At 62.3% G+C, this 24,604-nt stretch overlaps 3 protein-coding genes across 11 annotated transcripts in view; 2 read left to right on the forward strand and 1 right to left on the reverse strand.

Annotated features, from left to right (window-relative positions):
• Nucleotides 1–8,468, forward strand: part of SSH2 (slingshot protein phosphatase 2) — a 90,131-nt gene extending 81,663 nt beyond the window's left edge. For all 3 annotated transcript variants that reach the window (XM_072916711.1, XM_030287773.4, XM_030287775.4), the window contains 2 exons: nt 279–1,122; nt 2,375–8,468. In XM_072916711.1, the coding sequence (XP_072772812.1) occupies nt 279–1,122; nt 2,375–4,318 (2,788 nt within the window). In that variant the 3' untranslated portion in view covers nt 4,319–8,468. The remainder of the gene's footprint in view (nt 1–278; nt 1,123–2,374) is intronic.
• A 1,326-nt stretch (nt 8,469–9,794) lies between these two features.
• On the forward strand, nt 9,795–16,125 carry CORO6 (coronin 6). 7 transcript variants are annotated; one of them, XM_072916689.1, is made up of 12 exons: nt 9,795–10,031; nt 11,843–12,160; nt 12,763–12,885; nt 13,327–13,456; nt 13,538–13,719; nt 13,836–13,955; nt 14,156–14,275; nt 14,706–14,810; nt 14,898–15,043; nt 15,122–15,179; nt 15,262–15,492; nt 15,602–16,125. In XM_072916689.1, the coding sequence occupies exons 2-12, from the start codon at nt 11,963–11,965 to the stop codon at nt 15,719–15,721; spliced, it is 1,533 nt and encodes a 510-aa protein (XP_072772790.1). In that variant the 5' UTR covers nt 9,795–10,031; nt 11,843–11,962; the 3' UTR covers nt 15,722–16,125. The 7 variants fall into 7 exon arrangements, with proteins under 7 accessions (XP_072772790.1, XP_072772791.1, XP_030143798.2 ...); XM_030287938.4 differs by having other exon boundaries at nt 9,797–10,031; nt 15,599–16,125; XM_072916688.1 differs by having other exon boundaries at nt 9,797–10,031; nt 11,875–12,160; nt 15,599–16,125.
• A 118-nt stretch (nt 16,126–16,243) lies between these two features.
• On the reverse strand, nt 16,244–24,018 carry ANKRD13B (ankyrin repeat domain 13B). Its single transcript, XM_072916686.1, is given in 15 exon segments — nt 16,244–17,555; nt 17,704–17,864; nt 17,996–18,148; nt 18,226–18,383; nt 18,476–18,606; nt 18,685–18,749; nt 18,817–18,898; nt 18,987–19,053; nt 19,138–19,327; nt 19,418–19,561; nt 19,804–19,849; nt 19,918–20,042; nt 20,262–20,397; nt 23,709–23,925; nt 23,927–24,018. Coding segments are annotated over 15 exon segments (2,127 nt in total). The 5' UTR covers nt 24,004–24,018; the 3' UTR covers nt 16,244–17,180.
• Between the last annotated feature and the right edge of the window lie 586 nt (nt 24,019–24,604).

The raw sequence follows: 24,604 nt of genomic DNA on the forward strand, positions 1-24,604 counted from the left end.
TTGAGTGGATGGATCCAACACTGCTGAGGAATAGGGAGGGGTGTATGGAGCAGAATGGTGCCATGGAATTTAGCTCCTGGAAAGTGGCTCGTTACTGGATGGACTTCTCCAGCATCAGGGTTGGCCCTGAACTGTTCAGGTGAAGCCGCAGCTGTGGTCAGTGACTCCAGCATTTGGCACGGTTTCTGTTGTAGGTTGTGTCCTCTTACAACAAGCTGGATGTGGCTGTGGGATGTAGAAATTAACTCACTGTTTTCTTTTGCTCTCCTTCCCTGCAGCAAACAGCGGCACAACAAACTGTGGCGCTCACACTCGGACAGCGACCTCTCGGATCACCACGAGCCCATCTGCAAGGCTGGGCTGGAGCTGAACAAAAAGGAGATCACCACCTCAGCTGACCAGATCTCAGAGGCCAAGACTAATGACAACCAGCAACCCATGTCTCCCATCTACTCAGCTGAGCTGGACAGGGAGCAGCAGCTCCCAGAAGACACAAACATGATTGAGGACGTGTGTGTGAAGGAGAGAAGGATCCACTTAGAGTTTACTTGCAGAGACTTCCACACTGAGCAGATGGAGGACAAGCTGAACCTGAACAATATCAATGGCTGTACAGCGGGGTGTTGTGTAGACTCTGTCCCCCCTGACAACTGCCATGCTTCTGAGGCCTTAATGCAGCTCCAGCACCCCTTGGAAATAACAAAGTTTCCTGATCTGACGGTGGACGATCTAGAAAAAGATGCCCTTAAGCCTGATATGAACGTGCACTTGGTTCCCATGGAAGAATTCACTTCATGTTTAAAAGACTTCCCCCAGTCCCCCAACCAAAATTCCCTAGGTCTCCAACAGAACCCTCAGCCCGAAGTGACAGACCTCAGCACAGACAGGATTGATTTCTTCAGCGCTTTGGAGAAATTCGTGGAGCTCTCCCAGGAGAGCCGGTCACGCACCTGCTCCCATTCCAGGCCAGAGGAGCAAGGCACTGGGAGGAATGGGATCTCCAGGGTGCCCGTGCTGGAAGGGCCACCTGCTGCAGATGGAGGTGCAGATGCTCGAAGGAACAGCCCTGGAAACTCTCCTCAGCCATCTGATGACTCTTCCACAGATGAAGAGCAGCAAAAGGTTAAAATAACTTGCTCAGTTTTTTTAGGAACTGCTGCTCAGCCCTATCTGTGGGATGTTTTCTGCTGTGGGATGGCTGTGGATGGGATTTTCTAGCCCTGCTTTCACTGGGCATGGTGTTTGGGGAGGGATTGCTAGATGCTTCTCCCTTCCTTCGCTTTTAGATACTTGCCCTTTTCTGCACTTTTTCCTTAAACATCAGTTTGCTGGCATTGGCAAGGCCATGAGCCGACCTTGACCTGACCTGCTGTGCTGTTCTCATGAGAAACTTATTTTTGAGTTTTGCAGCAGGAGAGCAGAAAGGTGGGACTTGACCCACTAATATAGCCAGACCCTGAGCCCAGCCAACATCCCAAATCTGCACGGATATTTATCTGACTTGAGGAATCCACCAAAGAACAGGGCAAAACTGGCTTTTTTCCCTGCTTGGGAAGCACCAGCACTGGGGTAGTAAATCAAGGCAGGTGTAGAGCTTCCAGTGCTGGAGGAAGAAATTAACCTGTCCAGGTCTGGAGTGATGGGATTGGGCACGTCATGGCTCACTTCTCCTGGGTAGAGAGATGGTCTTGACAAAATTTAGTAACCTCTAAATTTAGGTACCTTTTTCTCATAATTGCTTTTCAGCCTCCAGGACTCTCACAAGGATTGATGATGTCTGGGGCCATCATTTTCTGGGAGCTTCTCTTATTTAAATTCCATCCTGCATTGCTTGAATCTTTTCCATCTCCATGTGAGGCAGTAAGGCTCTTCCAAATATAATAGTCCAAAGCTCTCTCCTGTGATTTGGCAGAAAGTGTCTGTGGGGACTGGGAGTCCCCCTGGTTATTTTCCTCTAGGAAACCAGAGCATTTCAGTGCTTAGTCATTCTTTTTTATGTACTTCTGTCTGTTCAATACATGAGCAGAAATTGTCATGTTTTCAGTTCAAAATGGTGTTTTTAGCAGTACTAGGATTCTTTTTATTTGTCAGACTTTTCTTCATTTAGAAAAATGAAAAAGCTACCTTTTCCTTGGAGTTTGTTGCAATTGAGGTTCTTAGATCTTAGTCTATGTGAAAATTCACCCTGGAGTGTGTTAAATTCAGTCTCAGAAACAGTAAAAAATCTACATTAGTGGTCACTGCTCTTGTGATCTCTCTCCACACACTGCCACATGATTTTTTGTTCCTTTGGGGATGTGCACCTTATTTTCTCTAACCTGCTGCTGTTTGTTCTGTGTCAGCACTTTGTAATTCTCCTATTTGTGTGTTGCAGGAGGTCCCTGAGCTGCCCGGTGCAGGTCATCTCACGAGATCCCACTCGGAAAATGCCATTTCTGTGAAGGAAATTATCACAGAGATCGAGTCAATCAACCAGGGAACAGGACCTGCCCAGCAGAAAGAGGGTTCAGCCAACCTCAGCCAGACACCAAAGAGGAACATGGTGCATGACCTGCCAGTGGAGGTGATTTGGGCATCAGAAAAGTTAGAACAGAGTGAAGGAGCCTGTGCTGGACACCAGGAGAAGGAGAAGGACCCTCTGCCAACTGAGCAGGAAGAAGCCCCATCTCTGCAGCTGTCTTCTGGTAGGTCAGACCTGGAGGAATGCAGCTCTGGCGGGGAGCAGCAGGAGCCTCGTGGCTCCATCAAGCCCGAGCCCAAGTGGTGCCCCGGCTCCGTGCGGCGAGCCACGCTGGAGTTCGAGGAGCGCCTGAGGCAGGAGCAGGAGCACCAGCACACGGCCCCAGCCTGCACTTTACCGACCCGCAAGAACTCCAGGAACGACTCTCCTGCTGCCGAGCTCCTGCCACGGGGGAAGAGCGAGGAGCCGGCCCTGGAGCTGGCTGCGGAGGGGGACAAGGCGCAGGGTCCGGGCGCTGAGGAGCCGCTGCCGCCTCCCAGGGCAGAGCAGCCTGTGGGCAGACACCAGCCTGCACCCCTCGGCCCCCCTGCCCAGGAGGGAGGGCAGGAGGGAGCAGAGCGCAGGACAGTGGTGTCGTTTGACGGGACGGAGGAGCCATCCCTGCCCTCCCTCCTCCCAAAGAGAATCGAAATCATCGAATACACCCTCACGGTCAAGCCTGCGGAGCAGTGCCCCGATACAAGCTGTGAGCAGGGCGGGCTGGCCACAGCCACCCCGTCTTTAGATGAAAACTTGAACCCCTCGATGTGCTTGGAGAAGGCTCCAGCGGATCCCTCCCCAGCGGAGCGCGCGGTACGCAAGCAGGCCGCCTTCACCGTGGGCAGCCCCAGCGAGGAAGGCAGTGGGATGGCTGCTCACCTCGGTGCTGCTTCTCCCTCTGCCCTGGTGACCTGTCCACCTTCAGCCAGCCTCGAGCACTCTCCTTACCCCTCCTGCATCATTCACCTGGAAGGTGTCACCGAGCAGAGCACGGGTACAGACGATGAGCCGGTCACACCGTGTGGCACCGAGGGAGATGCAGCTCTGCCGTTCAGGGACAGTCCCAGACCTCTCTGCGGGGGCGGTGCTGGCATCCCGAGGCAGCTGAGCAGCGAGGACTTCAGCAGGCAGCGTGCTGAAAACATGGACCTTCTGGACATCTCGTTCCTGTGTTACAGCCTCCCTCACAGCTCCAGCAGCCTCAGCGTGGAGGAGCGCTCCAGCAGCCCCGGGCCGGTCAAGCAGCGGGCGAAGGAAATAGAGGCTCGGATCCGACATGCAGGGCTCACCAGACCCTCCCACATGAAGCGCTCGGCATCCCTGGCCAAACTGGACTTCCTGGACCTCTCCAAGGACGACTTACACGACAGGGAGTCAGCCTCTTCCAATGCCAACCCGGTGCTTCTCACCTGCGTTGCCCTCGGTCGGGGCTCTTGTGGGGGGAGGTTGGAGAGGGGCTCAGAGAGCACGTGTGGGAAGCATCGCCTCTCCTCCCCGGAGCCCACTAAGCATTTTGTGGAACAGCTCAGAACAGCTGAGTGCATTGCCCAGAGCATGCCGGTGGAGAGGCCGCTGGCTCAGTACGCCAAAGAGTGCAGCTCCAGCCAGCAGAGTTTGTGTTCCAGCGCAGATCCGACGTGGACTAGCTCTGGGGAGGGCCCTCCGCTGCTCCAGGTGCAGGTCCTGGACTCCTTGTCTCCATCTCAAGCTCTGGCTGTTGCCCCACGGCAGCAGCACGGGAGAACTCACCCTCTGAGGAGGCTCAAAAAGACCAATGACAAAAAGCGGACAACCAATCCCCTCTACAACACGATGTGATCCCGGGCCCTTGGCTGTGATTTCTTACCCAGAACCTGTGGTGTTGCTTTCACACAAGGGGCAGGTGTAATATAAGGAACATGCACTTTATTGGTTAATTTTATATATATTGTCATTTTACTGTTCCTGGCGCATGTAGGTGTGGGTTGGTTCTTCTGTGTGTGATTCTGACTGCAGGACTGTTTGGGTTTTTTTAAGTTTAACTCAGATAACCTCAAATGTTCTTTTTTTTTTGTTGTTAGTTTGTTTTAAAAGAACACCTCTATCTTGAGAAAATTGATTGTTGGCTTGCTTTGGCAAGGTGGAGTTTTGCTTACAACCCGATCCTAGTTCCTAACTTGAATTTTCCCCATGCCTTGAAATGGTGCTGGGTAGTTGGTGGGGTGAGAGCCCCTGAAAATGTGAAGGTTGTGCCAAGGTCCCTTTGTTTGGCCTTTCTTTTATTCTGCAAACTGGAACTCCACCACGCTGGCAGATCCCTCACAAAGCTGCTTCAGGACAAACGCCCAGGGCTCAGTTCAGCTGGTGCTTCCCCATAAGGAGCACTCAGGGGTAAATCTTCCCAATGGACGGGCTCTAATAATCCTGGGCAGCACCAAGACCAGCTCTCCCATCTGCCATGGGGCACACAGAGCTCTCTGCTCTGTCCTGAGGTGGGGCAGAGCTCCTCCAGGAGCTGCCAGGTTCACCTCTACCCCCAAAGCCAGTGTTCTTTTAAAACAGACGCCTCATTAGGGTTTTAACCCTCCCATTACTTGAATACTGCTGTGGGCCTTCCAAGTTCATGGCCATATCATCTGTCCTCTGCCCCAAAGCTGTTCTTGTGCTGCCTGAGTTTCCCTCTCCCCTCTGCCATGCTCACAGATGTTTCTGGTGGCTCCCAAAACTTGAGCTGTTTTTGTTACATGACATACTGCCCTTAATGCATAGCTTTGTCCTTTCTGCTGTCACTCCTGACTTTAGACCCAGAGGGAAAATATTTTCTGGAAGTTTGGTTTTTTTTTGGTTTTTGTTCTTTTTTTTTGGTGTTTTTGGTTTTTGGTTTTTTTTTTTCCTGGGGGTGGGGGAGGTTTCATTTTTTTCCCCCCCTTTTTTTTTTTTTTTGCCTAAATTGTATATATGATATTTATATGATTTTTTTGTCTTTTCTATGGTTTTTTTTTTTTTTTGAAAAGGGCAAGACTGCATTCTGCAAACTGGAAAACAAACCCACTTGACTCAAACTCAGTGCTGTTCTTTGTGGTCTGCACAGACATGGGAGTGGATTTGACATTATTAGCTGTCTTCCCTTTCCAAAAGTGAGCCTGGATGCCAAATGTGTCCCTTCTCCAGTCCTGTGTGAACCCCCATTGTCCCACTGTGGGAGGGGCACTGTGTGTCTGCCCATCTCCTTCCTGCTGGAAGCTGGTTCCAGGAGTGCCAGTTGGACATGGAAAGCCTTTGAGATGCCCTGAGCCATTCTGCAGGTTCTTGCTTCCCTGGAGAAACTGTGTGAAGGCTCTGCTCCAAATTTCAGCAAATTGTTTTGTGGTTTCTGAGCAGTGTGGCTAAATCAAAGCTGCTCATTTCTAGCTGTGTGGATCAGCAGGTTGTCCCTGTGCTGCAGGAGCAGAGGGAAAGGCCAAGGGGAGCTCTGGGTCCTGTCCACAGTCCCGCGGCATGCCCTGTTGGAGCTGGTGCTTGGCTGGGGCCCAGACCTGCCCTCTGGGGAGGAGCAAAGCAAAGAGAAGATGCAGAATGGCTCAGGCTGCTGAAGCCCGGCATGGAGAGGATGTGGTGTGGGAGGAGCTGCAGCCAAGCCCGTGCCTAGAAAGCAGCCCTAAAGCTGCAGAGCTGCAGGCTCAGATGGAACAAACCCCTCCGGAGCTGGAGAGGAGCACACGGCACTGCAGTATTGGGAAGCAGCATCTGCCTGCCCTGGGGAAGGGCTGTGGGGTATCCTCAGCCCACAGCTGGTTGGCAAGGTAGTGCCACCTTGCTGCCCTCCTCCTGTGCTGCCTTGCAGCCTGGGCAAAGCCTGTGGGTCTGTCTGTGCTCCAGCAGCCACGAGCACTGTCCCTCCCTTTCCTGAGCTCTGGCAGGGGGCTGTTAGCTGTGCTGGAGCACAGCCCTGTCCTGGGCCCAGCAGCTCGTCTTCCCAGGCCATTTCAGTCACTAGAAGTCACCCAAGCCCCTGGCCCAGGAGGCCAGATATTTCTTTGGGACACCGAAAGACATGTGGCTTCTCCTGGCCCGCTCCAGCTGGCTCCGGAGCAGGGCAGGCAGTGTGGAAAGGCCAAATGGCTCATGTCAGCTGGAGAAGGAACAGGTTCAGTCCTTGCCTCCCCCACAGCCTTCATCAGGCCCCACTGCCCACCGTTCTGACCCCAAGGACATGCCTGCCTGCCTCTCCACGAGTGGAAGGCACTGGTTGCCAGCAGCCTGCCTTGCATTGGAGGGTGCATGCCTGGCTGGCAGCATGTCCTGGTGACAAGGATCTGCTCAGGAGGGAAAAGCCCTGTGTAGAATTTTTTCCCTTGAGAAGGCAGGAGGAGAAGGAAAAGGATCTAATTTCTTTGCCCAGCTTGATCTCAGGAGAAATGCCCTCTGGGAAGGGTCTTTGATGCAGACCAGAAATGCTGTTTCCTTCCAATACTCAGCTGCTCTCCGGGTGCTTCAGCTGGGGAGAGCAGCAGAGGGGCAGAGGCCCCTGCAGGGAGGTGCTTTGCTGTCCCCTTGTCCTTGGCTCTGGCCCAGCACAACTGGTTTTTCTCTGAGAAGGCTGTGGGCAGGCAGAGGGACTCAGGAAAGGTGGTTCTCTTGCAGAGTGATGAAGGCCTTGGAGGTCTGGAGGCTCTGAGCAGGATGGCAGGAAGGGAACAGACTGGAGAGGTATGGACCTCCTTTTCCAGTGTCTGGGCAGTGAAGCCACCAAGCCCCTGGCATCAGAGGTCTCTGCTGGGGACAATTGTCCCTCTCAATGCTGGTGGCTTGTGGGAGGTGATGACTCTCTCCTGGTTCCTGTAGCCACCCCACGAGAGCTTCTTGTGACCTGCTGAGCACAACAGGGAGCAGCAGCACCTCCAGGGTGCTCAGCAGCTGACAAGCCTCGTGGGTAGAGGGGGTTTGGGAGAAACGTGTTGTTTTAAGGGCATTTTTGTACAAAGCAACTGTTCTTTGGTCTCTGGCGGAGCCTCTGGGAGGACGCTTTATTGTTTACATTGACTCCTGTACCATGTCCCAGCCATCGCTGCCCCGTCCCGGCCGTACTGTAACGTGTGAGCCTTGCACAAACGGACTGTGTGTGCGTGGAACTGGTTTTACACTGCGTTCATTGCACTCGGTGGTGTGTGTGTGTGTGTGAGTGTGTGTCCGGTCTGCTTGAGAAGTTGTGACCTGTACAAATCTCTCCCCCCTCGGCCCTTTCCTGGGGGGCACAGTCCCAGCGGGTGGCAGGAGGTGACGCCCTTCTGGCTCACTTGGATGTTTAAACTGAGCAGGGATTAGCTCCGTGTCCCTCTGCCAGCAGAGGCCTGGTGGAAGGGATCCCACCCCACCTCCGGCTGCTCCGGGGACCTCCTGGGAGCAGCGAGCTGGGAATCCGAGCTGGGAATCCGTGGCCACAGGGGCACAGCACCTGCCGGAGGCTCCAGAGCCCCACAGCTCTGGCAGGAGGAAGCCATACCCAGCACAGGGCCCTGCTCCCCGCACGGTGTGTCCTGCCTTAATCGGGTCCTGGCTCCACACAGACACCCCCACTTCTCCCCGGGTGGGGCAGAGGCAGGCGCTGGCCTGGCGCAGGAGGGCTCAGGGCCTGTCCAGCAGTGCTGCCAGAGGTGCTAACAGCCTGCCCACGCTGCAACAGCTCTGTTGGCACGAGAGAAGGTGCCAGTGCCTTTTATTTTCCTTTCTGGAGATGTGACGTCCGTGCGCTGGTTTGTAGGGATTGTCCAGGGCCGAGCAGCTCGCGGTGGGGGTGCGAATCAGGGAGATGAGCGCTTCTGTCTGCCCCTCCTGGATCTTCCTTGGTGGCTGGGATCGTCCCCTTTTCCCCTAAAGACTTTATGACCGATGTGCTCAGCTGTTTTTAAATGTGAACTTGTGCACTGATGTGCAGATTCAATGTTCTTGTTACCGAATAAATAAAAGTTTTATTTTGGAAGATGACAAAGGTGTGTAGTGTCCTGTTTGGGATCGGGGCTGGGGCTGAGGGAGTGATCTGTGCTGCTCTCAGAACATGGGGTGGCAGTGGGGGTCTGGAAAGCCAGAGTGGGGTTGTTCCCTCTGGTGGATGGCCCCGTCCTGTCCCAACTGATGGAGCTGTGCTTCCAAGCAAGGGCTACTTCCAGACCACGCTGCAGTTGCAGGGAAGATTCCAGGGGTCGAGTATTTAAGACTGTCAGGATGCTGCAGGTGCCCTCCTTGCACTGCTGCAGACACAGAAGCTCTGAGGAACGTTGTCCTTACAGCCCTTAAACCCCTTGGATTTAAGCTCCAAGGGGGATGTGAGGTTTTACTGGGGCACTGGACAACTTGTCTCTAGTTTTGGTTTTGCAGGAGCTTCCCACCAGGCCAGAACTGAGTGGGCACCAGGGCGTGGGGCCAGGGCAGCAGGGCTGTCACCACGGGGCTGTTGCTGTGGGTCTGGCAGTATCTCTGGGGTGCCCCATCCCTTTCTCCTGCCCCCAGCACCAGCTGGGGAAAGGCTTCCCAGGGCCTTTTCTTCACTTGCTGGGGATGTGTCTTGGAGTTAAGGACACAGAGTGAGCCAAGGCTGTGGTGGCACAGGGAGAGCAAGGGGTGCCTCTGCAGCCCCCTCCCTCCCTGCCACCCCTTTGGCCGGGCAAACAAGGATGTCACCTCTTCCCTGCCTTTTTGCCAGCTGCCCCCTCCTGCCCGCTCAGCCAATGCTCGTCCAGCTCCGCATGGTGCCCTTGTAGGGTCCAGGGCTTTGCTGCCTTTCCAGGAACCACCGCTCCCCTCCCTCTGGTCCCTGAGCCCTACAATCCCTTAATCCCCTCGGGCCAGGGCATCCCTGCAGGGCTGGGCTTCGCTAAATCCCAAATCTGATTTCTGGATGTGCCCGTAACCATCCTGCTGAGCTGGGGCTGAGGTGGGCTTGCAGACCCTTTTTTCCTGGGGGAGCTGGGGACCCGTGGGACGCCGTGAGCATTGGGGCAGCCCACGGCCACGATCCCTGTGGGGCCGGGCTGGCTGCGGGGGGACCCACGGCAGGGTCACCACCCTGTGCAGAAGTGACCCCCGGGGGGATGCCCATCCCCTTGGTTTCTCCCGGTACTTCAGAAAGGCTCGGGGGGCTTCTCCTCCCAGCCCGAGGGGCTCGCACGCAGCGCGCCGGGGGAGCCGCGGGTCCCAAGGGTGCACCCTTGGGACCCTCCCCGCTGTCAGGGTGGGAGCGGCGGGGCCGCGGGCAGCGCGGGGGGCCGGGCAGGGCGCGGGGCAGGCGGGGCCGGGCGGGCACCGAGGGGAGGGGAGCGGAGCGGGGGCTGTGCCGGCCCCGAGCCCGGCTCGGCTCAGCTGTTCTCTGCGGCAGCGGCACCGCGCGGGGCCGGGCCGAGCCCAGCCGAGCGGGGCCGGGCGGAGCGGAGCCGAGCGGGGCCGGGCCGGGCCGGGCCGGGCCGGGGGGAGCCGAGCGCGGCGGGGCTGAGCGCGGCCGGAGCGGAGCCGAGCGGGGCTGAGCGCGGAGCCGGAGCGGAGGAGCCGCGGAGCGCAGGTGGGAACCGGGAGCGGGGAGGGGGCGGCGGGAGCGCGGTGCGGAGGGACGGGGGGCCGCGGGCAGCGGGGCTGAGCCCCCCGGGCCCCGGCCCCTCGCCGCCCGCCGGCGGAGATGGCTATATTTGGACAGTGACCTCTGGTCGTTCCCGAGCAGTCGCTGCGGATTCAATTGTGGCAACGTAATGGCACGGCCGGGCAGCGGGGAGCGGGGCTGTGCTGCCCGTATCCTGCCTGCACCCCGCCCGTATCCCGCTGCACCCCACCTGCACCCCACCTCCCTTTGCCAGCATCCCATCCCACCCCGCTTGCGCCCTGCCTGCACCCCACCCAGCTCTCACGCCTGCACCCTATTCAGCCCTGCCTGCACCTCGCCAGCACCCCACCTGCTCCTACCGACCCCACCTGCTCCTACCGACCCCTCCTGCACCCTGCTCAACTCCACCTGCACCGCATCTGCCCCCCACCTGCACCCACCGCTGCCTGCACCCTGCCCAGCCGGTCAGGCCGTCCCTTCCTCCCCCGCATGCTGACACCCCGGACTCTGCTCCTTCTGGCAATGGTTGAGGTGCTGGGAGAGCGTCCCCACGGAGCCCACTCGCTCCTCCCCGGGGCTGGGGAGCACGCTTGAGAGCGGGGGGTGACACCAGCGGTGCCGCGGTCCAGCCCCGCTTGGCAGCCGGGCTCTGGGTCCCTTAGCACCAGCTCCAACCCCTTCAGCCAGCCAGAGATGATGCTGAAGGGCCGTGAGGGCTCTGGGGACACTCAGGGACTGGGCAGATATGGTTTGGCAGGGTGCTGCATGTGCCCTAGACAAAATCCACCGGCTGGGACATGGAGGAGCAGATCTGCTCCTGCCTCTGCCCACACTGGCTCTGTGGGCTGGGGACAGGGGTGCCTGGCCATGGTTTGGTGGCTGGATGTGGCTCCTGACAATGGCTGTGTACCCAGAAGAGCACAGGGGATTCCCCAAGGTAGCCAGCGGCTCGTGGGTGCTGCAGAGCCCCAGCTCCAAGGGTTCTGATGTTCTGAGTGTCTCAGTCTCCCCCTGGGGCAGGTCCCAGGAGCAGCAGAGGCTGGGGGTGAGATGAGTGACCGTGGGCATCGTGCCCAGCTGTGGCTGAGGGCTGGAGACCCCACTGAGGCCCTGGGAGGGGCTCCTGCACACCCCAGTGTGCCCATGGGGCCGCGTGTCTGTGCCAGGTCCAGCCTTTAGCCGGGTGGGCATGCAGAGTGGGTGGCAGGGATCTGTGGCACGGGACAGGGATCATGGAAGGAGGCGTGAGCCACCAGCAGGCAGCTCTGGAGGCACAGCCCTCCTCCTGGGTGCTGGGTCAAGCCAGGCAACCTCAGACCACTGATGCAGGATGGGATGCAAGGGGACAAGCTGTGACCTGGTGCAGGGCACCTTTATGTCCACCCCAAAGTCCCCTCCACCCTGCTCATGTGCTGCAGCAGCTCGTGTGCCAACCCCAGTGCCAGCCACGGGGTATAGCACAGCTGTGGGGTACAGCACAGTCACAGGGCATTGCACAGCTCTGGGACATGGCACAGCCATGGGGTGTGGCACAGCTATGGGGCACGGCACATCTGTGGGACGTGGCACATCTGTGGGACATGGCACATCCACAGGTCATAGCACAGCTCTTGGTTATGGCATGGCCATGTCCCTGCCCAGTGCCAAGTGGCTCTGGCCACCACTGACAGCCCCCACCACCTGCAGCACCCCCACATCCCTGCACCAGGGCTGCCCCTGCTCCCCGATGTGGGCTCAGGGTGGCACCATCTCACATCTCATCCCCACCACCTCAGCATTCCCAGGCTTCCCGCTGTGCCCAGGACAGGAGGAGTCTCTCGGAGCACGAGGGGACCGAAACCCCTCGGAGCTGTGCCGGGGTGGGGAGGTGGTGGCCTGACCGTGTCCCCCCAGCCATGAGCCGCCGCGTGGTGCGCCAGAGCAAGTTCCGGCACGTGTTCGGGCAGCCGGTGAAGGCAGACCAGATGTACGAGGACATCCGTGTCTCCAAGGTGACATGTGACAGCTCCTTCTGCGCTGTCAACCCCAAGTTTGTGGCCATCATTGTGGAGTCCGGAGGTGGCGGGGCCTTCATTGTCCTGCCCCTTGCCAAGGTGAGTGGGGAGGATGCTGAGATGTGCTGGGGGGAACGTGCTGATGATGGGTTTTGCTTTTGGGGACCTGCTGTGGCCCCAGAGCCCCCCACCTTTCCCCCAGCACCCCCTCCTCATGTGGGGGTTCAGGGTAGGAACAACTGGGGGATCATTGGCACCTGCCAAGGGTGACATCCCCAGGGCAACCAAGGTGACTGGAAAACCCCCATCTGCCTTCTCCCCAGCCCCAATTCCCTGGGGGCACAGCATGCCCAGGGAGCAGCACCCGGTGGAGTGGGGACCTGCCCTGCCAACCCTGGCAGAGAGACTGGGAGAGGGTCCCCAACCCCTCCATGCCATCAGAGCAGACACAAATCAGCCTCTCATGGGTCACATCATTCCCTCTGTGTCCCTGTGAGGCCTTGTGCCAGGTGAACCCCATTGGCCCCACGTGCCTCAGTTTCCCCCTTCAAGGCAGGTGTAAACCTCCGGCCGCTGCTGCAATCCCCTGCATGTCCCCATTTGTGCCACAACCCACGTGGGTGGTGGCCAGGCCGGGTTTTCAGGGGGGGACCCTGTTGGGATCTCTCCCAGGGGACTCATCCTGGTGCCTCGCCTTGCAGACAGGACGGGTGGACAAGAACCACCCGCTGGTCACGGGACACACGGCGCCCGTGCTGGACATCGACTGGTGTCCCCACAATGACAACGTCATCGCCAGCGCCTCGGAGGACACCACGGTCATGGTGAGGGGCTGGACGCCACGTGGGAGGGTGGCGGGTGCTGGGGGAAGCGGTGCAGAGCATCCCCCCCTCCCCTCGCCGCCTGTGAAGTGTCACTGGCCTATTTTTAGCCCCGGTGCCATGCGTTCGCGCTGGCGGCGGCTGCTGGCTCCATGATGCAGCAGTTTGTGCTAAATTTACCCTCCCTGGCGACTCAGCACGCAGGAACAGCTGGGGGGAGCTGGGGCTGCACCCCGGCCGTGCCCCCCTCCCTGTGCCCACCTGCACCCCGATGCTGGTGATGCGCTCCAGGCTGGAGGCGCTGCTGGTGTCCCCTTGCCACCCTCCTTGCAGGCTGAGCTGGGATTAACGATGAGGTTAATTGGCTCCGAGGCCCTCATCTGCTTAGTGCTCACTCACAGGGTGATCCCCAACCCAACACCCCGCTCTCCGTCCCCCCCCCAGGTGTGGCAGATCCCCGACTATGTCCCCGTGCGCAACATCACGGAGCCCGTGGTGACACTGGAGGGACACTCCAAGCGGGTGAGCATCATCTCCTGGCACCCCACCGCCCGCAACGTCCTGCTCAGCGCAGGTAAGGGGGTCCCGGCTCACCCTCCCCGGGGTCACAGGAGATCCATGGGGTGACAGCATCTGCCCCCTCGGTCCTCTGCAGGCTGTGACAACCTGGTGATCCTCTGGAATGTGGGCACTGGGGAGATGCTGCTGGCTCTGGACGACATGCACACTGACCTCATCTACAACGTGGGCTGGAACCGCAACGGCAGCCTCCTGGTCACCACCTGCAAGGACAAGAAGGTCCGCGTCATCGACCCCCGCAAGCAGCGGATCATAGCGGTGAGCGCCCCACCGTGTCCCCCCGTCCCACCACGGGGTCCCCCCAGCGCCTGCCTGACCCTACTAACCCCACACCGCGCGTCTCTGTTTGATTTAACCCGCTAACGCCGGCGCAGGAGAAAAGCAAACCGCACGACGGCACCCGCCCCATCCGCGCCATCTTCGTGGCCGATGGCAAGATCTTCACCACGGGCTTCAGCAGGATGAGCGAGCGGCAGTTGGGCCTCTGGGACCTGGTAGGACGGCGGCTCCAGCCCAATCCCACAGATCTCAGCCCAGCCGGGAACGCTCTGGGGCCGGGGATACGCTCTGGCAACGCGCGCGCTCAGGGGGCATCGTGGAATAGGACTCAGCGGCTGTTTTGGGGGACAGATCCGGACCCCCTCCGTTTTCCCCCCTTCCCATGCCCCTGCTGACTGTCTCCCCCTCCCCCCAGGAGAGGTTTGCCCCTCACGAAGGGCTGAGGCCCGTGCGGGCCATCTTCACACGGGAAGGACACATCTTTACCACGGGCTTTACCAGAATGAGCCAGCGGGAGCTGGGCTTGTGGGACCCGGTAACGAGGCCGCATGGAGTGCTGCCCTGGGAATGGAGTGCTGCCCTGGGAATGGAGTGCTGCCCTGGGAACTTGGCCCCCAGACCCCTTGCTAACCCCCCCGCCCCAGGATGCCGTGTCTGCTGCATCCCCCTCCCAAAAGATGCCAAGTTCCCAAGTGTGCCGTGCTGTGCTGGGGTGGGGAGGGGGCTGGGAAGCAGGGAGTGCTGGGGAAGGGGGGTACAGGCAGGCTGGGGGTACCCAGCCATGCAGGTAAACAGCAGTGGGGCTGGGGGGGCATGCCAGGCTGCCTGTCTCAGGGGCTGTGTACCCTGGAGGGGACAAGCCCTGTCCCCCAGTGTGCCGTGGCTAATGTGTGTGACTAACAAGGGTTGGGTGGGGGTTTTGGGGTCGCTGCTCACACCCCTCCACCACTGCTCCGGCCCCCCAGAATAACTTTGAGGAGCCCATTGCCCTGCAAGAGATGGACACGAGCAACGGGGTCCTGCTGCCCTTCTACGACGCCGATTCCAGCATCGTCTACCTCTGCGGGAAGGTAAGCCCCTTCCCCGGGGTGCACCCCCCATGCCACCCTGTCCCTGAGGGTGCCAGGGCTGGCTAACACCTGTCCCCACCCCTGCAGGGTGACAGCAGCATCCGGTACTTCGAGATCACGGACGAGGCGCCCTACGTGCACTACCTGAACACCTACAGCAGCAAGGAGCCCCAGCGGGGCATGGGCTTCATGCCCAAGCGTGGGCTGGATGTCAGCAAGTGTGAGATCGCCAGGTGAGAGCCAAGGGGGCTGGGGGGGAGCCAGGGGGGTCAGGGGGTCAGCAGGGCCCTGACTGCCTGTGCCCCACGCAGGTTCTTCAAGCTGCACGAGCGCAAGTGCGAGCCCATTGTCATGACGGTGCCACGCAAGGTGAGCCTGGGGAGGGTCCCAGGGGAGATGGGGGCGTGGGGGAGACACCCCAATCTCACCGTGGTCTCTCTCCCTCCCGCAGTCAGACCTCTTCCAGGATGACCTTTACCCTGACACGCCGGGCCCCGAGCCAGCCCTGGAGGCGGATGAGTGGCTGTCGGGGAAGGACGCAGAGCCCATCCTCATCTCGCTGCGGGATGGTTACGTCCCCATCAAGAACCGGGAGCTGAAGGTGGTCAAGAAGAACATCCTGGACAGCAAACCCCCGCCAGGCCCCCGACGCAGGCACTCCACCTGCGACTCAGACTTCTCAGTGAGTGTCCGGGGACAGGGACGTGGCAGCGGGGCTGTCCCCCTGCCCTGGGGTGGCATGGGACGGGCCGGAGTCCTGGGTGACCCTGTGTTCCCCCTCCCTGCAGCAGCCAGCCTTGGAGGAGGTGCTGGAGGAGATCCGTGCCCTGAAGGAGACGGTCCAAGCGCAGGAGAAGCGCATCTCCGACCTGGAGAACAAACTCTGCCAGTTCACCAACGGCACGGACTAGCGGGGTGCCCACGCCCAGGGCAGGGCCAGGACTGCCCCAGGGATTAACACCGAGTCCCCAGCGCGGGCAGGAGCCCGGAGCCGTGTTCTTTCCCCAGAGGAGCCGAGGGGGCAGGGAGGGGTCCAACCCTGACCCCTCTTCCATTGGCATCATTGGCATCCTGGCACAGGGGCACCCTACTGCAGCACCCGAGGGAGCCCCACTGCAGTGCCCACAGGCTATCCCAGCACAGGGACCTGCACGCTGGGCACCAGCAGCCCCCCAGGACAGGATGTGCTCGTGTACGGTGCTACACCCCCACCCCAGCACCCCCTCACCTCCCCTGCCCCATCGGCCCCTCGGCGGGTGCTCCCAAGCGGCTCTTTGCTCCTGGACCCCTTTAATAAAGGGCTCAGCCACCCTTGGCTGCGTGGCAGGTACCAGGGATGAGGGACCACCGTGCCAGGGGTGCTGCCTGCACCCCTCTGCCAGCACCCCCTGCCTGCAGAGCCCCGGCCCAGGGGAGGGAGGCTGAGAGAGACAAACATTAAAGAGCATTTATTGGTGTTGGCCGCGGTCGGAGCTGCTCGGGCTCCCCCGGCCCTGGCCCAGATGTTGCTGTGGGGTGCACGGGTGGGTGGAGGGAGGGGCACCAGCTCTGAAAAGTCCCAGGGGAGCGAGCCCAGCCCCCCCCTCACCCCGCAGCCCCCGGCCCCCCGTGTGCAAAGGGGGAGCAGCCGGGGCAGGGGGCCGGGGTTAGCACCATTTGACGTAAGGTTTCTCTCGGGGTCAGTGCCCGGGATGAGGGGGTGCAGCGCTGCCAAGGGGGGGCATCCGAGCAGGGTGAAGGGGTGCGAGCAGGGGTAAGGGGGGTGACACCAGGCTGCCTTTCACAGGCACCCCTTCAGCTGCCCCAGCAGTCCCCGTGCCATGGGGGGGCGGCTGTGCAGCCCCGCCTGGCTGTGGGGCACAATAGGGCTGAGCCCCCACCCCTGTTGGCAGGCAGAGCAGCTCCCGGGTAAGTGCACTTGGTAGCGCCTGGGCAGGGGTGGGAAGAGAGAGCTGGGCAGAGTCCCCTGGCTCTGGGGCACCCCGGGACCCCACACAACTGGCAGCCCACCCATCCGGGGCAGGAGGTGCCCCCCACCGCCTTCCTGGGGTGAGGGGCTGAGCAGCACCCCGTAGGGCGGCTGGGGGAATAGGGGTGTCCTGGAGAAGGGGTACAGTCCGTGGAGTTGCCCTCCCTGGTCCCTGCCACCCCACACGTAGGGTTAACACCCACCCCAACCCTGTGCTGCTGTGGGGTGCCCCCACCTCACCCCAATATTGCCCCGGCTCTGGGGACGTTCTCCCAGGGCCAAATCCTGCTCCCCTCTTCCCCATTTGCCCTCCGCAGTTCCTGGACCGGCTCCCCCCCCGTGCCCCCAGACACGTCCCCATCCCCAGTGGGGTGGGCGAGGGGCTCAGTGGGGCTGCGGGGTCACTTCTCCGTCAGAGAGAGCTGCAGGATCCGCTGCAGATCCTCTTCCTCCTGGCGCGTCCGGCGCTCGGCTTCCTCCTGCTCCCGCGCCGACAGCGCCATGGCCAGGCGCAGCTGCTCGGCGTAGCTGGGGAACAGCGTGCCCGGCCCCCTGCCGCCCCCCGGCCCCGGGGACACGGGGGGACGCGGGGCTGCCGTGTGCTGGGGAGTCCTGGGGGGCAGCAGGGCTCAGTGGGGTCCCCGTGGGGCCGGCACCCACACCCGCTCCCCCCGGCGGGGCTGGCCAGACCTTACCAACCTGTCTCCCCGGCGGCCCTCGTGCGACATGGGGTGCGTGCCCGGCTTGCTGTTGGTCAGTGCTTCCCAAATGGTCACCTGTGGATGGTGAAAGAGGGGGGGGTTTGGAGGGTGGCACCCCAAAAACCAGCTCCCCCAGCATGAACTGTGACCCCCTGCCGTGGGATAAAGGGATGGGCGGCGGGGTCTCTCAGGCAGGGGGAGGTGAAGGGGTGGCAGTGCACACCTGGTCGTACTCACTGCCCGCTTCCAGCAGGCTCTGCTGGATGGCAAACTGCAGCAGGTCATCCTCATCCTCCCGCAGGGCGTCCTGGTGGGTGCCCACCACGCTGTACCCCCGCGGCACCTCGAACAGCGCCGGGTCCATCTCACACGCTCGGCACGAGGCTGTGGGGAGACCAGAGCCGGCCTGGCTGGGCACCCATGGGGTCGCCTTCCTACTCCACCCCACCAGTTGTGTGTCCCTTGCCCTGCTGTGACCCCTTTCCATCCCACCTCACCATGTCCCCCCCACATACTGAGGGAGCTGGAGCTGCTGACGCTGGAGGAGTCGCTGCTGGGCGAGGGCGCCTCGCTGCTGGGGCTGTGCCGCAGGGAGCTGACGGGCTCGTCACACCCATTGAGGTTGCCGAAGGTTATTCGGGCATTGAGGATATGGAAGATGGGGATTTCTGCAGGAAAAGGGAAAAAAAGGCGAGGAGGGAAGCTGGCTGTGCCACCCAGGTCAGCAGCAGAGCCCAGTCCATACCAATCTTGACGGGGAAGCCCGGGGGGAGCCGCAGGGTGATGAAGTCCCGCAGTTTGGCGAAGAGCGCGTTGCTTATTGCCATGAGGTCGATGATGGGGGCAACCTGCTCACACAGGGACAGCGGGTGGTCCTCACACAGCCACAGCTTCGCCTTGAACCTGCCAGGGACAGGCGTTGGGCTGGGGACCCCCACCTGTCCCCAGCGGAGGTGGGGACACGGGGAGTCCCCGTCTGCTCCTCCCCATCTCACTTCTGTGTCTTGGTGGTGAGCTCCATTGGCCGCCCCATGTCGCGGTTGCCCAGCTCGAAGTTGGGGTTGAAGTACTCCTCAGGGGTGATGGCAGTGGGGTTGGCGTGGCTCAGTGTCTGTGTGATCAGCGTCTGCATGAGGGGACAGCCCCGTGTGGTGAGAGGGGAGGTCTGACTGCTGGGCCACCCCCTCCGGCCCGAGACACTCACCCCGTTGTTGGGCCCCACGTGCTGCTCAGCGATGCCCAGGAAGGACTGCAGGGGGGTCTTACAGCCTGTGGGAGAGGAGGGGGTGAGGGCAGAGCCGGGGGAGCCCTGCCCCCCAGCCTGTGCTGGCTTCACCTTTGCTCTTGCCCTTGTGCTGGTCCGAGAGGTGCTCGGTCCGTGTCCGTGTGATCAGCTCCACGTTGGAAGCGCCATAGACCTGGCCGAGGAGGGGCAATGGCAGAGGTGGCACCTCACAGCTGCAACCAACCACAGCCCCCCGGGCAGCTCAACTCCCAGCCCCTCACCTTCGCCTCATACCCGTTCACCATTTCCGTCTTCTCACTCCTCCAGCCCAGGATCCCGGACTTGTTCCTAGGGTGACACGGCACCATGAACTCGCTTGGACAGCCCGGGGTGCCAGCACCCCGGGGTGAGCTCGGTGCCACCCCAGCCCACCTCTCGAAGGCGATGTTCTTGGTGTCGAGCTGGGTGGTGACCACGGGGGCCGTCAGCCGCCCCATCACCTGCTCCTCGGTGGGCTGCACAGCAGCCAGCAGCACCTCCTGGTCGTGGCCGGCCAGGGCCAGCGTCTCCGAGTAGACCACCCGCCTGTCGTGGTCAATCTCCATCACCACCGCACTGCTGTCTGCAGGGAACGGGGGCAGCACAACCACGGTCCCCAGCGTGTCACCCGGCACCGCTCCCCAGCGAGGGGCACGTGGCGGTGTCACCTCACCTTGTCCCCGAAAGACGAAGCTGCGGTTGCCCCGCTGCCAGGTCATATGGTCGAAGCCCAGCAGCGTGGTGTCCACCCGCAGGTTCTGGCCGCTCTTCCACACCTTGTAGGTGTCGCTGGGGCAGATTTTGGACACCAGGGGCACTGGGGAGAGATGCCAATAGCCCAGCCAGGGATGGGGACACCCACACCCCTGAGGGGGCTGCCAGTACTCAGCTGGGTGGGGGATGTGATGCCTTGGCAGGATGGGGGTCTGCAAGCTCGGGGTGTCAGGGGGCAAAGGAGCAGGTGACCCCCAGCCTCGGGATGGGGATGGATGCTGGGCATGGAGGACTCTACTGGGAAATTCCCACTCCACCCACAGCCACGCTGTGCCCCGAGCTCACCCCAGCTGGTGAACTCCCACTTCATCTCCACGTAGAAATCCTGGGCCTGTGGAGAGTGCAGAGGGTCAGGGGGACGCCGTGGTGGCCGCCCCACAGCCCTGCCGAGGGAGGTACCTTGCGCAGCTTCTCCAGCAGCACGGGGATCCCCGCCAGGCGCTTGATGGCCCTCTGGTAGTCGCGGTAGCGCAGGACCAGCTGCACCAGCTCCAGGTCACGGGTGCTCACAGCCTCCTGCAGGACTGCGGGGCAAAGGGACAGTGTCCAGGGCAGTGTCCAGGGCCGTGGCACAGCATGGCACACGTGGCACTGCACAGGAGCCATGAGCACGGAGCACCATGTCAGCAGCGCCCTGGGGAGCTGCAGCACCATGGCCATGCCTGTGCCCATGTTCATGCCCACGCCTGTGCCTGCATCAGGGCAGCTTGGAGGAGGATGGAGGGCAGCAGCCACCCGCTCACCTGTCCACCCGCTGCGGTTCTCCTTGCCCACGTCGGCGCCATGCTTCAGCAGCACTCTGGCACACTCCAGGTGGCCCAGCGTGGTGGCCAGGTGCAGGGGAGTGCGGCCTCGGGGGTCCAGCTGCTCGATGTCGGCCTGCCAGGAAGGAATGAGGTTTTGAGATCACTGGGGTGGCCAGACCTCGCTCCTCAGTGCTCTCCCACAGATGTACAGAAGGCAGCCAACATTTGACAGTATGGGAGAGCAGCTCCACCCTGACCTCCCCCAAGAGAGGTACCTCAAAGCCTCCCCCTGCTGCCACTGCCAGGCCCATGGAGAGAGCACGGAGACCACAACAGTGGCTGCCAGCACCCAGCACACCTCAGTCACAGCCAGGCTGGGCACAGAGCAGGAGCACGGCACGGCACTGGGGGGGCACGGATGCCCCTGGCACAGTGCACGCAGCTCTGCACATTTCCATGCAGCTGCACGCTCCAGAAAAGCCCCCACCTCTGGGATTTGGAGGGGGCTGTGCCCAGTTGCCAGGCAGCAGCTGCTGGCAGCCCCCCTCTGGCAGGGCCGGGGGTGATGTGGCTGCGGTGGGCACACGTGTTCCCCTGCCTGAGCCGGGGGCGGGCGGCTGCAGGAGCGGAGCGGCGGCTCCGAGGATCCCCGGGGCCCTGGGGAGCTGTGGCTGCTGCTGTTTGTGCCAAACCCGGAGCCTGGCACCCCCTGTTTGTGCCAAACCCAGAGCCTGGCACCCTCTGTTTGTGCCAAACCCAGAGCCTGGCACCCGCTGTTTGTGCCAAACCCGGAGCCTGGCACCCAGCCAGCCCTGAGGAATCCCCGGTGCGGTGGTGGGTGGGCACCCCCGGCACCCACGGGCCCTGCTCCCCATGTGGGAAGCAGCGTCACACCCATGCCCAGCTGGGGATATGGCTCAGGGAACTGGGGGCACCCTCTGTGCCCCCAGCAGGCAGCTGGGGTAGAAGTGCCCAGAGCCACGGCAGGAGGCAGTGCCCAAATCATTGGTTTTGGGGAGGCTGCCCTCAGGAGGACAAAGCCGGGGTGCAGGACCCAAAGATACCAGCTGGGACAGCCAGAGATGTTTGGCAGAGGTGGTGCATGGGCTCCCTGGTGCCCCGAGTCTCACCTGCAGCGCATCCCTGCCTTGCTCTGGGCATGTCCTGCATTGCTGCTGCCCCAGGGATGTTCCTGTCCCTGCCCAGGCTGTGCATTCCCGTGTCCCTCATCCCCAGGGACTCACCAGGTAGGGGGACACCCCAGTCTGCCCAGACCACCGCAGTAAAACAGCCCCCCAGTTCCCTGGGAGTCAATGTATCGCTCCAATGCTCTCCAGGCGACTGCTGCTGCTTAATTGCACTAATGAAACTGCTCTAATTAAGGCAATCACCCCCCAGCTGTGGGCGGGGGCAGCAGGCTCAGTGGGGCTCCCCAGCTGCAGCCCTGCCCCAGCACTGGGCAGGATGAGGGTCCCCAGTGTGGGGACACGGTGCTGGAGCCACCCCAGGGGACACTGGCGTGACCCAGATTTTGCCAGCAAGAGCTCAGACCTGAGCCCTGCTCTTGGGTTGGCTCCAGCTTGGGGACCACAGCACAGAGCTCCAGGTGCTGCCCATCCTGGGGCCGTGACACCCACCGGGGATGAGGACAGGGGGGTGGCTTTGGGGTGGCAGCGGTGCAGTGCAGAACCGCAGCTCAGTCGCTCCTCCTGTGCCAGCCGGGCACGTGGCACAGCACGTTCCTCCACTGGGGCTGTCCCTGGCTTGGAGAACCCCAGCTCCTGCTCCTGGGCAGCAACAGGGGACACGAGCCAGCACGCAGAGATGGTGCCAGGCACTGGTGTCCCCGTGCAGCCCCGGGTCCCTGTCACGCCTGAGGGGGCAGGCTGTGGTGAGGGGTGTCCTGGCACAGCAGGCTCCATGGCACTGCCTGCCACGTCCTCGTGGTGTCCCTGTCAAGGGGACCCACTGACCCTTGCTGCCATGTGGAGGCAAGTGTGGATGGGAGCCCATGGTGACAATTTGGGGGTGACAGACACAGAGCCCTTATGAGGACAGGGAAAGGAACAATGCTTTCAGCTGCCCCAGTGCTTCCCAGCCCCAAACACCTGCACTGGGGAGGGGCAGCACGTGGAGCCACTGCCCTGTGGGGGTCACCAAGACAGAGGAAGGGCAGAGCCCTGGGTAGGGGGACACGCAGCCTCCAGCATTTCACACAGCATCAGCCCCAACCCCTCACCCGGGGGGTGCTCTGGCAGGGAAGAGGGCTGAGCTGTGTCCCTGGATGCCCTGGACAGAGCAGGGAGCCTGGGCTGGCCCTCACCTCCTTCCCCCAAGCCCCCACCTGCCCGAGTCTGGCCTGCAGCACCCACCCTCAGCCCTGGGGTGCACACATGGCTGGCTTTGCCCTCACCCAGCAATGCCAGCGGGTGCCAGGGCAGAGCCAGGCTGGAGGGTTGGATTCTCTCTGCAGGCGAGCGGGTCAGACCCCCCCGCAGCCCCTCCACCCCCCGTCTGCCGAGCCCAGCTTTGATCTCCGCCGCGCTGAGCTCCTGGGAAGACTGACCCCAAATGAGCACGAAAATAAAAACATTGGCCATGGGGTGGGAGACCGGGGCGATGCTGGCGCAGCCTCCGGCTGGACCCCACAATAGAGACGGGTGTGGCGGGAGCCATCGCCCGCATCCCGGCGGGAGCTTCGCGGCACAATGACCCCCGTTTCACGCATCACCGGGGTCCATCCAGCACGGCCCTCGGTGCTTTGGGGTTTGGGAACCCGGGCCGAGACCGGGGATGCTCAGCACAGCTTCCCCGCCAGCCTCCCTCCAGCGCCTGCGGTTTCCTGCGTCTTCGGGGTTGGGTTTTAATTACCTGAATTGCATCGCCACGGGGGAGAGGGAGGCTGGGAACCCGCCGGGGAAGCACCCACACCCCGCTCCATCAGCAGGCGGCTGGGAGGTTCCCTGGCTGAGGGACAAAGTGGGTCCCCTCACCCTGAGAAGAACCCTTGTGAGGCTGGGGGACCGACAGCATCAGGGCGCTTGTCCCCCCGCCCCAGAGGGGCTCAGCCTGAGGGTGGGGAGCTGCATGCTGCACCCCCAGGGGGATGGCAATACCCCGAGAAGCGGGGTGCGGGCCGGGGTCTGCAGAGGCCTAGCAGGGAGCCGGGGACACGTGCGGAGGGCTGCGTGTGCTGGAGGATGCAGGGGACCCGCGGGTGGCACCCACCGCTCCCTGGCAGCCCCGGGGACAGCGGGCACAGTGCCGGGGTGCAGGTGGGGACACACACCACACCCCCAGAGCCCCGCCAGCGCAGAGAGCGACCCCATCCTTATCACCCTCCTCATCTCCATCCTCATCCTCACCCCGGCCCCGAGCATTGCATCAGCCCGAGCGGACCGGGCCGGGCCGTGCCGTGCCGGGAGCGTCCCCGCGCCGCCCCACCTGCTTGGCGCTGAGCTCCCGGTCCAGGTCACGGGCGCGGTTGTGCCAGACGAGGTAGTGCAGCGGGTACCTGCCCTCCGGCCCCTTCCTGCCCGAGCAAGACGCGAGCATCCTCCGTGCATGCTGGAGCGGCGCGGCGGGCGCGGCGCGGGGCGGCGCGGGGCGGGGGGGGCGCGGGGCGGGGCGGGCCACCACCTCCCGCCCGGTGCTTCCCCGGCCCCCCCGCACCGCCCGGCCTCATGGGACTTGTAGTTGCCCTGCCCGGCATCGCCCCTTTCTTCTTCCTCATCTTCATCCTCCTCTTCCTTCGCCCCCCCTCTCCCCTCCCGCACCGCTCAGCGCATCACCGCGGCTTCCGATCCCGCGGGGGGCACCCCACTGGCGATTAGCATCCTCCCCACATTTCCCCCTTTCCCAGGCTGATCTTCCCCTTCCCGGCTGAGCTCCGCTCCCCCAGTGGGGCAGCGGACCCGGGCATATGGTGGGGCAGGGGTGAAGGCGGCAGGTGGGGACCAGGTGGGGGGACCCCGACTCCCACCCCCGCAGCAGCAGGGACGGGCCCCCAGCCCCGTTTCCTTTTCCGCCTGCGTCTCTCCCGGGCGGGCGTCGCGTTTTCCGGCTGCCGCCCGAGAACAATGCAAGGCTGGGCCTCTGCGGCCGCCCCGGCCTCTGCCGGCGCCACGCTCCCGGTCCCCCACCCCGCTGCTCCCCACCCTGCCATGGGAGGAGCCCCCCCCCCCTCTCTCCCCGGTGTTGTTCTCCGCTCGGCCGTGGCGGTGGCGGTGGTCGCATCCCCCCGCCCCTGTCCCCGCACAGCATCCCCCATCCCGCTGCCCCATTACGTCATGAGCCACCTCCTCAGCAGCCCACGCTGAGGTCCCCCCGCCTGCCCCACG

Source organism: Taeniopygia guttata, chromosome 19 (genome assembly GCF_048771995.1).
Source record: "Taeniopygia guttata chromosome 19, bTaeGut7.mat, whole genome shotgun sequence".
In the NCBI taxonomy this organism is placed as follows: domain Eukaryota; kingdom Metazoa; phylum Chordata; class Aves; order Passeriformes; family Estrildidae; genus Taeniopygia; species Taeniopygia guttata.